Below are 15,942 nucleotides of genomic sequence, written 5' to 3'. Positions count from 1 at the left end.
GTGATAACATAAGTACTGAATCCGAATACTGATAACATGACATACTGATAACTGATATTACTGATAACATGAGTGATTGTATCTAACAGTCCTGAATCTAGTAAAACTATCTGAGTTCCATTCTGTATCTGAGTTGACTTTATCTGACAGTCCTGAATTCTGAAAAACTATCAGAGTTCTTTTATTGAGAATGATACTGAGACTGTGGGAGGTACTCATCTAACCGATATGCCCTAAATGATACAGTATAGATATATTGGGGTCCAATCTAGGCCCTGATTAGAAGGGTGTCAATACCGCACCACTGTTAAGGACAAGATGAGAGCACCTTAATATAACAAGAAACTCTAGTAAGAACGGTTGGAACCCTCATATAGTAGGCTAAATCACCTCATCTACCCTCATATAGAAAGATATGATGTCTCAACCTATACTGGCTATATAGTTGTGGAATGCAAGGATTGCTTCTAAGAATCACACTCTCACATAACAGGTGAGTTCCCATCCTTCGGTTCACTAGGTACAAATTTTTACTCCTATCTAAATAAAAATTGAACATAATTTACTGAACTGAACATGGACTAAGTTACTGAATTTCGTTGACTGATGGAATATTACTAATATCTGACAACTGACTGAATTCATGAGATCATGGAGATTTCCTGAGTCCTAAGACTGTCTGAAGTCTAAGGATTCATAGCTTGAATGAGAGTATCATGGAAAGATGACACGGCTCTAGGCACACAACTAATATTTCGGGTATAAGTACCCCTAGGACTCGATGGAAGGAAACTGACCAAGCATAACTTAATTAAACATATAACTAACATCATAATCCATAATACATTTATAGAAGCATTCCATCAAAACATGTGATAGGCATAACTTGTACATACATGGTGATTTTATGATATCATACTAGTTAGGCATTGCTCCTTCATCTAGGAATTTAATCAAACATATGGTAGGCATAGCACATGTAGACAACATTATACAACAATTAATCATCACAATTCATCTCTAATTTCATCATCCTAGGGTTTATTCATAGGTTCACATGAATATATATCTATACAAATCAATTCCACATAAAATTGATCACCCAACATGGATTTTAATTCAATTGATCATTCTCAACATAAACAAAACTAACACAACATGAAATTCATAAAGAAATCCATAAACTTAAACTCAAAAAAGAGATTCTTGGGCTTCTGAATTTGGGCCCTGGCGCGATGCACCATAATTGTGGACCCATACTGGAATTCGCCAAATGCCATTTACTCTTATGGTGCGGTGCGCCACTGACTAATATGGCTCTGTTTTACGATGGGAACTTAAAATAATCATAATTTTTGACTCGGTTATTGGATTTGGGAGAATCTTATATCGAAGGAAAGCTTATTAAATTTTCCACATGACAAAAAGTGAAAATCTTGTAAATTCCTTATCGAATAACCATCATTAAATTTAGAAGATAATGCTAGACATTCTTGAGATGAAATTTTCTAGGAAAAGTACTGGGTATTACAATATCTCCCCCTTGAGAACATTCATCCTCGAATGAGACTGACTGAGAGAGGAGAAAAGAAAACTGACGTACATACTGATTAGAAATAATTGGAAAATAATCTCATGACTGACATGACTGACAAGCTAAACATATAATACTGAACATGCATATCTAATGCATGTGTAACTGATTTATGAATTCATAACTGAGTGTTCTAAAGAACTAAGTTTCTCACTATGTGAATGCATCTCTGATGCATAATTACATTACTGAACGGATACATGAGTGCATGACTGAATATGCAATGGTACTTGAAACTAAGTTTATAATGGGAACATGATCATGAAACTACATACTAAGTTTGAGATGAACACTAAACATGAAGCTGAGTAAGCTTAAGAAGAACTGTTACCTTGATCTTGATCTGAGTTGGCGAAGAAGAGGTGAGAATACTTGGTACATATGTCTACCTCTGCTTTCCAAGTAGCTCCCTTGACGGACTGATTTCGCTAAAGAACCTTAATTAGAGGCACTTCTTTGTTACTCAACCTACGAGTCTGATAGTCTAAAATTTTAACCTGAATCTCTTCATAAGAGAGAGTGTTCTTAACATTAATGCTCTGAATAGGGACTACAACTGATGGGTCATCTATGCACATCTTGAGCAACGAGACATGAAAGACTGGATAAATTGAGGTTAGATCTGAAGTTAATTCAAGCTCATAGGCTACCTTGCCAAAGTGACTGTGAATCTTGAAGTGACCGACATATCAGGGAATGAGCTTTCCCTTTTTGCCGAATCTCTTCACTTCCTTTATGGGAGAGATCTTTGGATAGACATAGTCACCAATCTAAAAATCGAGATCTTTTCTACAAATATCTGCATAAGACTTCTATCAGCTCAGAGCAGCCCGGAGTCTTTCTCTGAGCAACTGGACTTTTTCTAAGGCATCGAATACTAAACCTATGACTGAGGTCTCACTAAATTCGAACTAACCAATTGGAGATCTATATCCCTATCATAGAGAGCTTTGTATGGATCTATCTGAATACTGGAATGATAGCTATTTTTCTATAAAAACTCAATCAAAGGTAAGTGGTCATCCCAACTATCCTTGAAATCAATTGTACACGCCCTTAGCATATCTTCTAACGTCTGAAATGTCCTTTCTACTTGACCATCTGTCTAAGGATTAAAGGTTGTACTAAGATAAACATGGGTACCAAGAACCTTTTGGAATGCTTTCCAAAAGTGAGAGGTAAATTGGGTAACTCTGTCTAACATAATAGATAATGAAATACCATGCAATCTGACCAGCTCCTTGAAGAGGTATGAACTGGAATGAAATAAGATGATTTTATCATTCCATCTACAATGACCCAAACTAAATCGTGTTGATGATGAGTTAGAGGTAAACCCATCATGAAGTCCATATTCACAGCTTCCCACTTCCAAGTAGGAATACTGAACTCTTGCATGGACTCACTAGGCTTCTGATGCTCGATCTTAACTTGATAACACGTAAAGCACTTAGCATAAACTCTGCAATGTCTCTCTTTATCCCACTCCACCAATAGATTTCCCGTAAGTTGTGGTACATCTTTGTGGCCCCTAGATGAATAGAGCAGCGTACACCATGCGCTTCTGTAAGAATTTGTTACCTTAAATCACCTACACCAGGAACATAGAGACGACCCTAACAACGAAGGACACCATCTCCCCGTTGGGATAAAACCTCTACTTTCTGGTCTTGAACTAACTCTTTTAACTTGACAAGGTTGGGATCTCTATCTTTTTTTTATTTTACCTCAAAAACTAGAGATGATTCTTAACTACTCTGAATCCATATATCACCCACATCTATATCGACTAAGAAAATGGCTAGTCTAGCTAGATGATGGACTTCCTAAGCTAACTTCTTCTTATTGTTCTCAACATGAGAAACACTACCCATGAATAGTCTACTGAGAGAGTCGGCCACTACGTTTGCCTTGCCCGAATGATAGAGGACACTCATGTCGTAATCTTTAAAGAGATATAACCACCTCCTCTGACAAAGATTGAGATCTTTTTGAGAAAAAACATACTGAAGACTCTTATAATCTGTGAACACATCTACATAAACACCGTATAAATAATGCCTCCAAATCTTTAAGGCAAATACTATGACTGCTAACTCAAAGTCATGAGTAGGGTAATTCTTATCATGGGGATTAAGTTGTTTGGAGGTGTAGTCTAATGAACTTACCATTCCACATGAGGAGACAACCCAAACCTACTCTGGATGCATCACAATACACTACGAATCCATCTGGACCATCTAGAAGAGCTAAAACTAGAGCTGAGTTGAGTTGAGTCTTCAACTCCTGAGAACTCTTCCCGCAAGGATTTGACCACAGAAACTTGAATTTCTTTTGAGTCAATCTGGACATAGGGGATACAATAAAAGAAAATATCTCAATAAACCATCTTTAATAGCTAGCCCAACCCAAGAAACTCCTAATATCTAGTGGAGAGATAGGTCTGGGCTAGTTTTTTACTACTTTGGTCTTTTGAGGATCAACTCTAATTTCATTACTAGAAATGATGTGACTAAGGAATGCTACTGAACTTAGCCAAAATTCACACTTACTGAATTTGGAAAATAGCTGATGATCTTTGAGAGTATGAAGTACTATCCTGAGATGGTCTGCATGATCACGCTTACAGTGGGAATAGACCAAAATATCATCTTTGAAGACTATGATGAATATGTCCAAATACTACTTGAACACACGATTCATCAGGTCCATAAAACCAGCTAGGGTGATTGTACAACCAAATGACATGACTAGAAATTCAAAGTGACCATAGCGAGTTTGGAAAGATGTTTTTGGAATGTCACATCCCTAACTCTTAGTTGATGATAGCCAGATCTGAGATCTATCTTAAAGAAATAACTGGCACATTGAAGTTGGTCAAACAAGTCATTGATTTTGGGAAGAGGATACTTGTTCTTAACTGTGACCTTATTAAGTTGGCGGTAGTCTATACACATTCAAAGAGAACCATCTTTCTTATGCACGAATAATACTAGAGCGTCCCACGGGAAAGCACTGGGCCTATTGAATCCCTTATCTAAGAGATCCTTCAATTGTTCTTTTAGTTCTCTAAGTTTTGCTGGTGTCATTCTATATGGCGAAATAGAGATAGGCTGAGTATCTGGAAGAAGATCAATATCAAAGTCTATTCCCCTTTGAGGAGGAATTCTTGGAAGATCTTCGGGAAAGATATCTAAATATTCATTCACTACTGAGACTGATTCAAGACTGGGAGTCTCAAAACTAGTGTTCTTCACTCGAACAAGATGATAGATACATCCTTTAGATATTATTTTCCTTGCCCGAAGGTAGGAAACAAGATGACCCCTGAAAGCGGATACACTACCCTTCTACTCAAGGACGGGTTTATTTGGGAACTAAAATTGGACTATTCTATTTTTGTAGTCGACTGTGGCGTAGCAGGAATGAGTCTAATCTATGCCGAGAATGACATCAAAATCAATCATCTCTAATTCAACTAAGTCTGCTGAAGTGACTTTCTAAAATATCATAACTGGGCAGTTCCTGTATACCCACTGGGCTATGATGCTTTTACCCACTGGGGTAGAGACTAAAAAGGGCTCTGCTAGGATTTTGGGATTGATTCTGAAATTGCATGCTATATAGGGAGTAACAAAAGAAAAAGAAGCTCCTTAATCTAGAAAAGCATAAACATGCACATGAAAGATCCTTAACGTACCAGTAACTATATCAGGAGAATTTTCTTAATCATATCGAGACTAAAGAGTATCGAGACTATTTGGGCATTTCCCACTAGTAGCATTGGAGATGGAACCCTACTAATTTGGGTGACTGGTCTAAGCTGAGGAGCGATTCTATTGACCTTGAGGACCTAGCTAAGGACTGTCTTTGACTCTATGGCCTGGCTTGCCACATCCGAAACAAATACAACTGCTAGCTTTATAAATATCCTGATAGTGCTTGCCATAAATCTAGCAAAGATGATAGGTGTGGGCACTACTAACACTTTCTTGGGACTTAGAGCCTGGCACTCTATCTTTGTTAGCCTCTTTGAACTTAGGAACTAGAGCACTGGCTAAAGAAGGAGATGGAACTGATGACTTAGGATGAAACTGAGAACGGTTTCCTCCTTCTGACTTAGGCTAAGCGAAGTTGAAACTACCTATCTTCGCTCCCTTACTCTACTTCTCCCTCATCTTAATTTTTTGCTCCTTAATTTACTGAGCATAATTCATATGCCTGGCTAAAGTCATGTCATTATTCAGCATGGCGGATCTGCACTCATTAACCACGCTATTATTCACCCCTGAAATGAACTTACTTATCCTTGCCCTACTATCTGCAACTAGATGAGGGGCATATCTGGATAATTGTGTAAACTTAAGAGAATACTCTTTCACTGTCATATTTCCCTACATGAGGTTGATAAATTCTAACACCTTAGCTTTCCTAAGCTCTAGGGGAAAGAATCTATTGAGGAAAGCAGACGCAAATTCCTCCCACTCAACTGGCCCTACATTATATGCCCTCTCTGACTTCCATTTCTTGAACTAAGTATGAGCAACATCCTGTGCAACTGATATACAGCTAGCTCATCACTCTCAATAGAAGTGACCCCCATGATGTCTTTCACATTCTGCATCTGATCTAGGAATTCCTGAGGGTCCTCATCTATTTTAGACCCGAGAAAGGATGGAGGATTTATTTGGGTGAAATCCTGAATCCTGGTTGCAGCTAAATTGGACACTGGATTGGCCAAAATGACAGTTGGTCATTCATTTTAAGTAGCAACTGCATTAGCAAGAGTAGTGAATTTAGCTCAGAACTCTGCATGAGAAATATGATCGCCCATAGGATTTTTAGGTTGGGGGCTGACTGATTTCCGTTTCTTCTTTTAGAAGGCATGTTCTATAGAACAAATGGAGAAATGGATTAGACTAATAGATTTACTTGAGATTATGCTCACTGGCACGACATGAATACTGAAAGAGGGGAAACTGTTCCTAAAATATCTTATTGCCTCTTGTACATAACTGTGGCTCGCAACACACCGATGTATAAGACTCTACTAGATATGGCTTTCAGACTTTGTAGGACTCTATTGAACCTTAGGCTCTGATACTAAGTTTGTAACCCCCCAAATTCGGTGCCCGAAATGCTACACGGTGCTCATGAACCTAAAGGACCACAAGTTAACCAATGACTGATATCTGTACCTGTATACTACATAAAATACTAAATAATACAGAAACATGAACTGAAAGGACATAAAGTTCACATAACTAAAGTAAAATATAACATCTAAACGGGGTATGAAATACCCAAAACAAAACTGAAAATACTGAAGTCTGATACATAGTAGTTTAGAAAGCCTCTACCTGACTAAACTATCTAAGTAAGGAGTTGATGTAATATGTCCCCAACTAAATCCAACTAATAAACTAATTAATGAGATAATAAAGAAATAATCATGTCCTCGAATGATGAGGAATCACTTCTAACTCTGACTGCTGAAACTGGAATCTACTGCTGATCTGGAGCTCGTGTCTCTAAACCTATGGTATAAGAAACCATAGCACAAATACATCATTAATTTGAATGTACTGGTATGCATGTAGGGTAGGCTGAATACATGGTGTTCATATGCAGGAATAATACTGGCTAACGGACTAATATGAATGTAAGAATACATGCATGCATACATAGTAACTATATCTGAAATCATGATAACATGAGTACTAAATCTGAATACTGATAACATGACATATTTACAACTGATATAACTGATAACATGAGTGACTATATCTGATAGTCCTGAATCTGGTGGAACTATCTGAGCTGACTGTATCTGACTGTCCTGGATTCTGAAGTACCATTTAAGTTCTTTTATTGAGACTGATACTGAGACTATGAGAGGTAGTCATCTAACCGATATGCCCCAAGTGATGCATTATAGCTTAATTGGGGTTCAATATATGCCTTGATTGGAAAGGTATCAATACCGCGCCACTGGTAAGGACAACATCCGAGTGGCCCTAATATAACAGGTAACTCTAGTACGAGTGGAGGGAACCCTCATATAGCAGGCTAAGCCACCTTATCTACCCTCATATAGCAGGTTATGATGCCTCACCCTATGCTGGCTACATAGTTTTGGAATGTAAGGATTTCTTCTCAAAATCACATCCTCACATAACAGGTGAGTTCCAATCCTTGGGTTTACTCGGTGCAAATTTCTAATCCTATCTGAATAGACACTGAACATAATTTACTGAACTGAATATCGACTGAGTTACTGAATTCTATTAACTGATGGAATAATACTGATATGTGAAAACTGACTGAATTCATGAGATAATAGAGATTTCCTGACTCATAAGACTGTCTGAAGTATAAGGATTCATAGCTTGAATGAGAGTATCGTGGAAACTTGACATGACTCTAGGCACACAACTAATATTTTGGGTACAAGTACCCTCAAGACTCGATGGAAGGAAACTGACCAAGCATAACTTACTTGAACATATAACTAACATCATAATCCATAATACATTTATAGAAGCATTCCATCAAAACATGTGATAGGAATAACTTGTACATACATGGGGATTTCATGATATCATACTAGTTGGGCATTGTTCCTTCATTTAGGCATTTAATCAAACACATGATAGGCATAGAACATGTTGACAAAATTATACAACACTTAATTATCATGATTTATCTCTAATTTCATCATCCTAGTGTTTATTCATAGGTTCACATGAATATACATCGATAAAAGTCAATTCCACATAAAATTGATCACCCAACATGGATTTGAATTCAATTGATCATTCTCAACAAAAACAAAACTAACCCAACATGAAATTCATACCAAAATCCATAAACTTAAACTTAGAAAAAAGATTCTTGGGCTTCATGGATGAAAGAAGTTGATGAATGAACACTACGCTTACCTTAGTTAGTGATTTCGTGAAGATTGACGGAGAAACTTTCTTGGAATTGGATCTTCTATGAAAACCCTAACGCTTCATTCTATGAAAACTTTCTTGGAAAGTTGGCCCTTTTAACCCTGGATGCATCATTTAATTTCAGTAAATTTTCTCGAACTGAACCCTTGGTGCGACACGATGCTATCACACCGTGTCACTGAAATTTGACAATTGACAAAGTAAGGGATGGCGCGACGTGGAGCCATCGCGTTTCTCCTTCTTTTATGACCTGGAACTTTGGCGCAACGCGGAGGAAATCGCTCTATGACACTGAAAAAGGACAATTCTGAATTTGAGCCCTGGCGCAATGCGCCATAATCATAGACCCATACTGGAATTTTCCAAATGCAATTTTCTCTTGTGGCGCGGTGCACTACTGAGTAATATGGCACTATTTTACTATGGGTTAAAATAATGATAACTTCTGACTCGGTTATTGGATTTGGGCAAATCTTATATCGATGTAAAGCTTATTGAATTTCCCATATGACAAAAAGTGAAAATCTTAAAAATTTCTCATAGATTAACCATCATTCAATTTTGAAGCTAATACTAGACATTCTTGAGATGAAATTTGCTAGAAAAAGTATGGGGTATTACATCTCCGGTCAACAATACAACCCGAGGTTAGCATCAATGGTGGTGACTCATAATAGGATCTACATTAGTAAAAAAAATGCTGAAGTGTATAATGAGCTCTAACATATGGGTACTTAGTAGGCATAATAGGTTGTTTGAGATCAATTATAGTAAAAGTAAAAATAAAGTGCAATTACATAAACTAAAGGTAGTAAATGATGGTGCAAAATGATATAATAGGCTATGATAAGAAAATATGATAAACCAAATAAAAATAACTTAAATACAAAAATAAATGCCTAACCATAAACTAACTGGACCCCATAAGCTTTGAAAACACACAAGCAAAAGTAAATCAAGTCAAGCCCCCATAAGCACAGTAGGTATAGGCAAAAAGTAATACAAAAGTAAAGATAGAATATAATAGTAATGAAAGCAAAATAATCATAAATGTTCCATATATGTATCGTTTACTCTTTTTATATCCATAACCATAGATCCTACCAGTCTCCACCAAATGCCTAACCCCAAATCAATAGTAATGGTAATAAATGTCAAAATCGAATCAAAGATAGTGAATAAGAAAAAATATAGTAGATACCAAACTCCAAACTAAACTTATGAATAGTAATAATATACCAAATTCTAGACATGAACTGGAACTAATGAAAAATAACAATATACCAAATGTCAAACTCAAACCAAATCTAATAAGTGCCAAGTAGTAACACAAATGGTGTACTCGAACTAAAACTCATATGTAATACATGTATATTGTGTAGAAATACCCCAAGGTTATGATTTGTCCCAAATTCATCTCATTTTAAAAGTTCAAATTCCTAAAGAAGAACAGATTTCTATTTATTTAGTCAAAAATATGATTTAAGGGTAAATTCAAGCCTACCAAGGGTAGTAATGCTAAATAAGTTTATTACAATGATTGATACAACCCAATAAAATTAATATTTTAATGAAGTGATTTTTTAATTATTTAGGTCAAATTGCGTTCTATTCTAATGCAACCTATCTCAAATGTGTAATAAGCCTACTGCAGGTCCCAAGAACCCTACCTAAGGCAAACACCTACTCAAACCTAGGATAAGGCCCCTAAAGTCAATCCCAATGCCCTACATCTACTAAGTCAAGGACTAGAGGAAAAAAAATACCAACTCAAGGGAAAACCTAGTCCAAAATCTGTTGTAAAGTTTTTGAATTAACTAAAATAATGATAAATTATGAACTGAATATCTGAACCAGAAGAACACACCCACAACTAGCCTAATATCAGTATGATGACATAAAAGAGCATAGTATGAAGAAAGGGTAAACCTAACCTACCTTGATATTCTAAGAAGCCTCCGATCACTGCCAAGCTATAAAAATAATATTCTACATATGAAGAATAGAACATCAATAACCATATTATCAATTTTCACTTTAATATAGAAATCAGGCTAAAAAATCAAATTGTGAGACACACCAATAAAATTGAGATTGAGTCTGTCATTACGTCCCTCTCAACTCAAGGATCAATTATTCCTAAATTGAGCATGATCTGAGCTCAATAACAACCCAAATATTACTAATAAAAATTGATAAAACAAGAACCATAATCTAAAATTTAATTGATGCTAAATCAAGGACTTATGAGGTAAAGACTGGAAAATGCTCCCCTCTAACATTTTTAACTTAATCTCAGCTCCAATAATTGATTTTCCTTAATTATCTGGGCTACTAAGGTCACTTATTATGTAAAATTTTTTAAAATCAATGTTAAAATAAAGGGGAACCTATTTATACTTCCAGGGTCCTTCTTTATGGACATGGGACCCCTTTCACGATCGTAGGAACTCATTGGGATTGGCCTTTGCAAATGCGATCGATCCACCACAAATGTAAAGAAAGAGCCCGGACTAGCCAGACCGACTTCCTCTTCACGATCACAGAGGCAAGATCATGAATGAATGACCAAACTCCTTAAACTTTTCAAACACGGCCAATGCCTCAATATTGAAAGCCCAATTTGGCCTACACTAGGTGCTGATATACCAACAACATTACTAAATTATAATATCTTTAGCTTGGCCCTAGAGATATATTGGGGATCCCATGAATGCAAAATAACTTTGCTATCCTACAAAATTTGTCATTTCAAATAGAATCAAACTATTGAAAATTTCTATAGAGGTTGTTTTATTAAAAAATAGGTTCCACACACAAGGTTTTATTTTTACCAAAATCCAACCAATACCCAAAATGAGTGTAGCATTCTGAAGACCTAGACCAAGGGTTCTCCTAGTCTAAAATCAGTATTATGGAGCTTATAAAAATATTAGAATTGACATCCGAGGTTGCTCACCTGATGCTTTGGCCTGAGACTATTTTACGAACTTTAAATGACCCAAACAAAAAAAATGACTATAAAAAATAAATTAATTATTTGATAGTCGAACTGTCAGTCCCATCAATTCATAAATGGCTTAGAACAGAAATAAAAAATATTTAAATACGAAAAAATCATGAAAATACATAAATGACCTAGAGGGTCATTACCATTTGATTGTATTACATGCACTACTAAGAAGTCATAAAGCAATTTAAAATAGGGTTGTACATTAGTAGGATTAAACTAGAAACTAAACAAAACCAAACTTTATCTCAACTTGGATTATTTTTTTATTTTTTGTTTGATTTCGGATTAAGAATTTACTTTTTCGATTTGATATATATTGAGAGAGAGAAAGAGAACTAGAGTTTGAATATTCAATTATGCCTTTTTCTGAGGGTGCTACCATATTTAAGTATTAGACTATTACACCTGAATATTTTCTAGTCAATTGTATTAGAAATTTCATATAATGATTTAGTTTATATTTTAAGTTTGAATATCTTATATTGAATTTTTAAATATTGCACTTTATAGTTTTCCTTAAAACTTATAATGAAAATTATATTTAAGAAGTTCAATCTTATTACTTCTCCTTAAATATAATTTTTTTTCTAGCATACAAATATAAGTTTGATTATGTTATTAATCATTGGCATAAGAGATTAGCCAAAATGAAATAAACCAGACCAAAAAGAGAAAAATTGAACCAAATCAAATTTATTTTTGTTCTAATTGGATTGCACCTTTTACAAATCACAAATAAAAAAAGCTAGAGCCAAATACCACAAAATCAAATAGAAAGACTGAATGCAAACACTACTTTAAAATCTTGTGGTTTAATGTATTAAGGATTTATATGTCAAAGAGGCAAGAAAAAGGGTTCAGAATGCAAACAGAAACAAGTATAAGGATCTACAAGACTATCCTTCCTTTATATAACACCTAAAAGTAAAGATTTATTTGGTGTAGAGTATGGGTAATTTTCTCTCCATAGAAAATCCTGTGGCGAAAGTTGATAGGGTCCGCTATAAGTCATTGTATTAAAAGCCTTCATCTAGATATTCTCTTCCCTTTATTCTCACTACTTTATTTTATTTGCAAATTTAAAAATATTTATGCTCTCTTATCCAATATCGACGCCTCTTCACTGAAAGTATTTTCTTTCCATGTTACGAATATCAGTTTTTCTTGATGTTCGAGAATGAATTTGATTTCAAAGTCTTCCCTACCCTTTAACCAACAACCTTTGATTATGGCCTCATCTGAAATGACATTCTTCTTTAATATTTGGTTTGATAATTATGTTTGGTTTGATAATTAACAAGTACATTGCATAGTGCATGAAAATTATTTTCAAAGTCTTAAAAGCCATGATCTTAAATCAATTGAATTTAGAAATGCTTGTTGTTAAGGATTAATGTGACAACAAGAGAACCTAATTTTAAGATATCTCTAATTTACATAAAGAGACTAGTTGATTTATTTAATGCTGGAATAGTAGATACCAAGGAGGACTAGATAAGTGAACTTCATATAATGAGGCACAGTTGATTTATTAATTAGGTTTCTCACCATTAGGAAACTATATCTATTTAGGCAGTATGTGATTCTATCTTCTTGTGGTAGTTTTCCATGCTTTAACAATCTATGTATTTTTCTATCGATTTAAGAATAAATGTCAGTTTCAGGTACGTGATCTTTCAGAAGCATCAGAAATATTTGGAAGTTTGAACAGTATCCTTGATTATGATGTTAGAAATGATACAGTGAGAACGCCAGGAAGCCTTTCACGGAATTTACGTAGGGTTCGACAGGGTCTAGACCTAATCAGAGCATTGTTTCAGAATTTTCTTTCAACCTAGTATGTTTTACTTAGTTATAATTACATAAATTTTATTTTCTCTTGCATAAACCAAATGTCTGTAGTCTTATCTATAAATTCTTAATATGCCCGATTATTGTTTGTATGTAATTTTAGACTACTTTATGCATTCAAATTATTGTTACTAGAAATAAAAGAATGGATGTGTCCTTATCTTTATTTTAAATTCAGTAGTTTACCTTCTCATAAAAGCAAGATGGATTCATGTCACTTTCTAACAAATAGATTCATGATGCATTAACAATTTCTTTCTTATAAAAAATTTACAAAGTAGCTGCATGTTTCTTTTTTTAATAAAATGAACTAAAATGTTGATGAGGGTGACGCCCAAATTTATCTGACTATTTTGACTATCGAATGGACTTTCCATGTCATTTCTTGAAGAGTTTTTTAAAATTATGAATGAGATAAGAAATTTAGAAGAAATTAAAAAAAATCAAAAGATAAGTCCAAACATGCTTCTCCTAGTGTTTTCAACTTTTCATATATTTAGATTTTACTCCATAACCCTTTCTTGAAGTACTACCAAGTTGCCACTTATAATGAAGTAAATGATGATCATAGCGATGTTATGAAGGATATTTTTATACATAGAGATAGATGTAAAATATGATATTAGTGATATGAGAGGTAAATAATGGCCTTGTATAACTTTTTTTTTTATCAATTATCAGAGATTTGCAAAAAATTTTGTCCCTTTCAATTTCTGTTTAAATGTTTTGTTTCATCCTGATACTTTTATTTCAAATTTTATCATTTAACTATCTCTAATCTCTAATAGTTTCTTTTTAGTGAAAACTCCCTAAAAGAAGCAGCTTCAATGGCATATGCAAAAGTTTGTGCACCTTATCATACATGGGCTGTCAGAACTGCTGTCTCTGCTGGTATGTGTGCTCTTCCAACAAGGGACCAACTTCTCATGAAACTAAATGAGACTAGTAAGTTTACTTTCTCTCACATTGTTACACAATTTGTTGCTCTATTAACAAAGGAGTTTCTTTATTTAGGAAAAGAACAATTTTGCTTTTGAATTAGGATATAATATACTAGTTATTATTGTATTTAGAGTGCAAAATTAGGAGAAGATACTTTGTTGACCAACATAATTTCAATCCTAATAATGATAAAAATGACTAAGGAGTGAAATATATAGATCCCGGGAGCACATTAATATTTGGGTTCTGCTAATTATTCCATTTTGAATCTTGATCCAAATAATCTAGATAATGGGTTTGTCTTGTACCATTAGAATCCAAGTATCATGTATTTTTAAAAATAATTTTAGCCGATTTCCAGGATAATTTCTCTCTTTCTCTAACATTTTTTTGAATGAATCAAAAAATACTCTATTTTTTATTTGTCTTGAATCCAACTATAAGAACTATTTCAATAATATATTAAATTAGATGGCTGTCTGGTTTGAGTTCTTAATTATTAAAGACAACCTTGACATATATGGTCTTTATGTTTGAGATGTAACTTCGAATTTATACCCCTGCTGAAATGGTTGCCGCAAATATATGAATTATGTTAATAAACTATAAGAAGAACAACTCAACTTGTTTTGTTTGTGCATCAAAAGTTATGTTATGTGTATTGGAAAGGAAAGAATTAGTTCATATCTATCCTCCTTGTAATATTTTAAGTTTTCCTAGTTGAAACTAAGCTTAAATTACTTATTGTTGCTACTGTATCAGATGATTCAGTGGAGAGAGAAATGAGAAGATACATTGATGCTTCACTTCCGATCATAGAATACATTGACGAACTTTATGTTTCAAGAAATATAAGCTTGGATTGGTGATCTTCATGGATGAAATATCCATCATGTCTTGGAAACTAGAGAGGATATTTCAGAAGCTAAAAATTAATGGATGAAACCATCATGTCTTGACAACTAGAGAGGATATTCAAAAGCTGAAAATTAATCCAAAACTTACTTCTGATTGCTATAGAACTTGTACTCCACTTTGATACTCTTTTCATTCTCCCCCGCCATAATCGGTATGTCGATCTTGCGAATATACTGATAGATGTATCGGCTGTCTCTATAAATTAAATTATACATCGAAAAAAAAAAGTTCCCTTGTTTTGTGAAATTTGTACCAAAAGTAGTTTAAGTAATACCCTGAATACTTTTTCCTAGTTTAGATCAATTTAGTAAATTTGTAGTATAAAAAAGAAAGTACTACTAGTATTCTACTTGTGGAACTCCTAAAAAAAAGGAACTTGAGCCTCTTGTTTATAACTTCAGATGCTCTAACACTAAATTTGATTATTTATACTAGTATTTTGGCATTTCATAATTATCCTATTCCTTTCTTTTTTTAATCATTACCATTATAAATAATACATGATTTCTTATCATTGAAATAACCATGTTCAACCTAGGGCAGAGGGGTGAATATATCTCTAAACTTTGTGAACTAAAGCAGATATATCACTGTTAAAAAAGTTGCACAAATATACCCTCACCGTCTATGGAAAGGTGCATATAAACCTTTTTGCTAATAGATTTGTA

General features: G+C 34.3%; 1 protein-coding gene across 2 annotated transcripts in view; it reads left to right on the top strand.

Moving 5' to 3' along the window:
* LOC107852319 (ACD11 homolog protein) overlaps positions 1–15,727 on the top strand; it is a 37,712-nt gene extending 21,985 nt beyond the window's left edge. Inside the window, exons 2-4 of one of the 2 annotated variants that reach the window (XM_016697382.2) lie at positions 13,222–13,400; positions 14,214–14,359; positions 15,119–15,727. In XM_016697382.2, the coding sequence (XP_016552868.1) occupies positions 13,222–13,400; positions 14,214–14,359; positions 15,119–15,225 (432 nt within the window). In that variant the 3' untranslated portion in view covers positions 15,226–15,727. The remainder of the gene's footprint in view (positions 1–13,221; positions 13,401–14,213; positions 14,360–15,118) is intronic. The other variant, XM_016697383.2, reaches the window with a different exon arrangement.
* Positions 15,728–15,942: the final 215 nt, after the last annotated feature.

The sequence above is a fragment of the Capsicum annuum genome, chromosome 4 (genome assembly GCF_002878395.1).
Source record: "Capsicum annuum cultivar UCD-10X-F1 chromosome 4, UCD10Xv1.1, whole genome shotgun sequence".
In the NCBI taxonomy this organism is placed as follows: Eukaryota; Viridiplantae; Streptophyta; class Magnoliopsida; order Solanales; family Solanaceae; genus Capsicum; species Capsicum annuum.
Note: the sequence above shows the minus strand (reverse complement) of the source record. Positions and strands in the feature narration are given on the sequence as shown.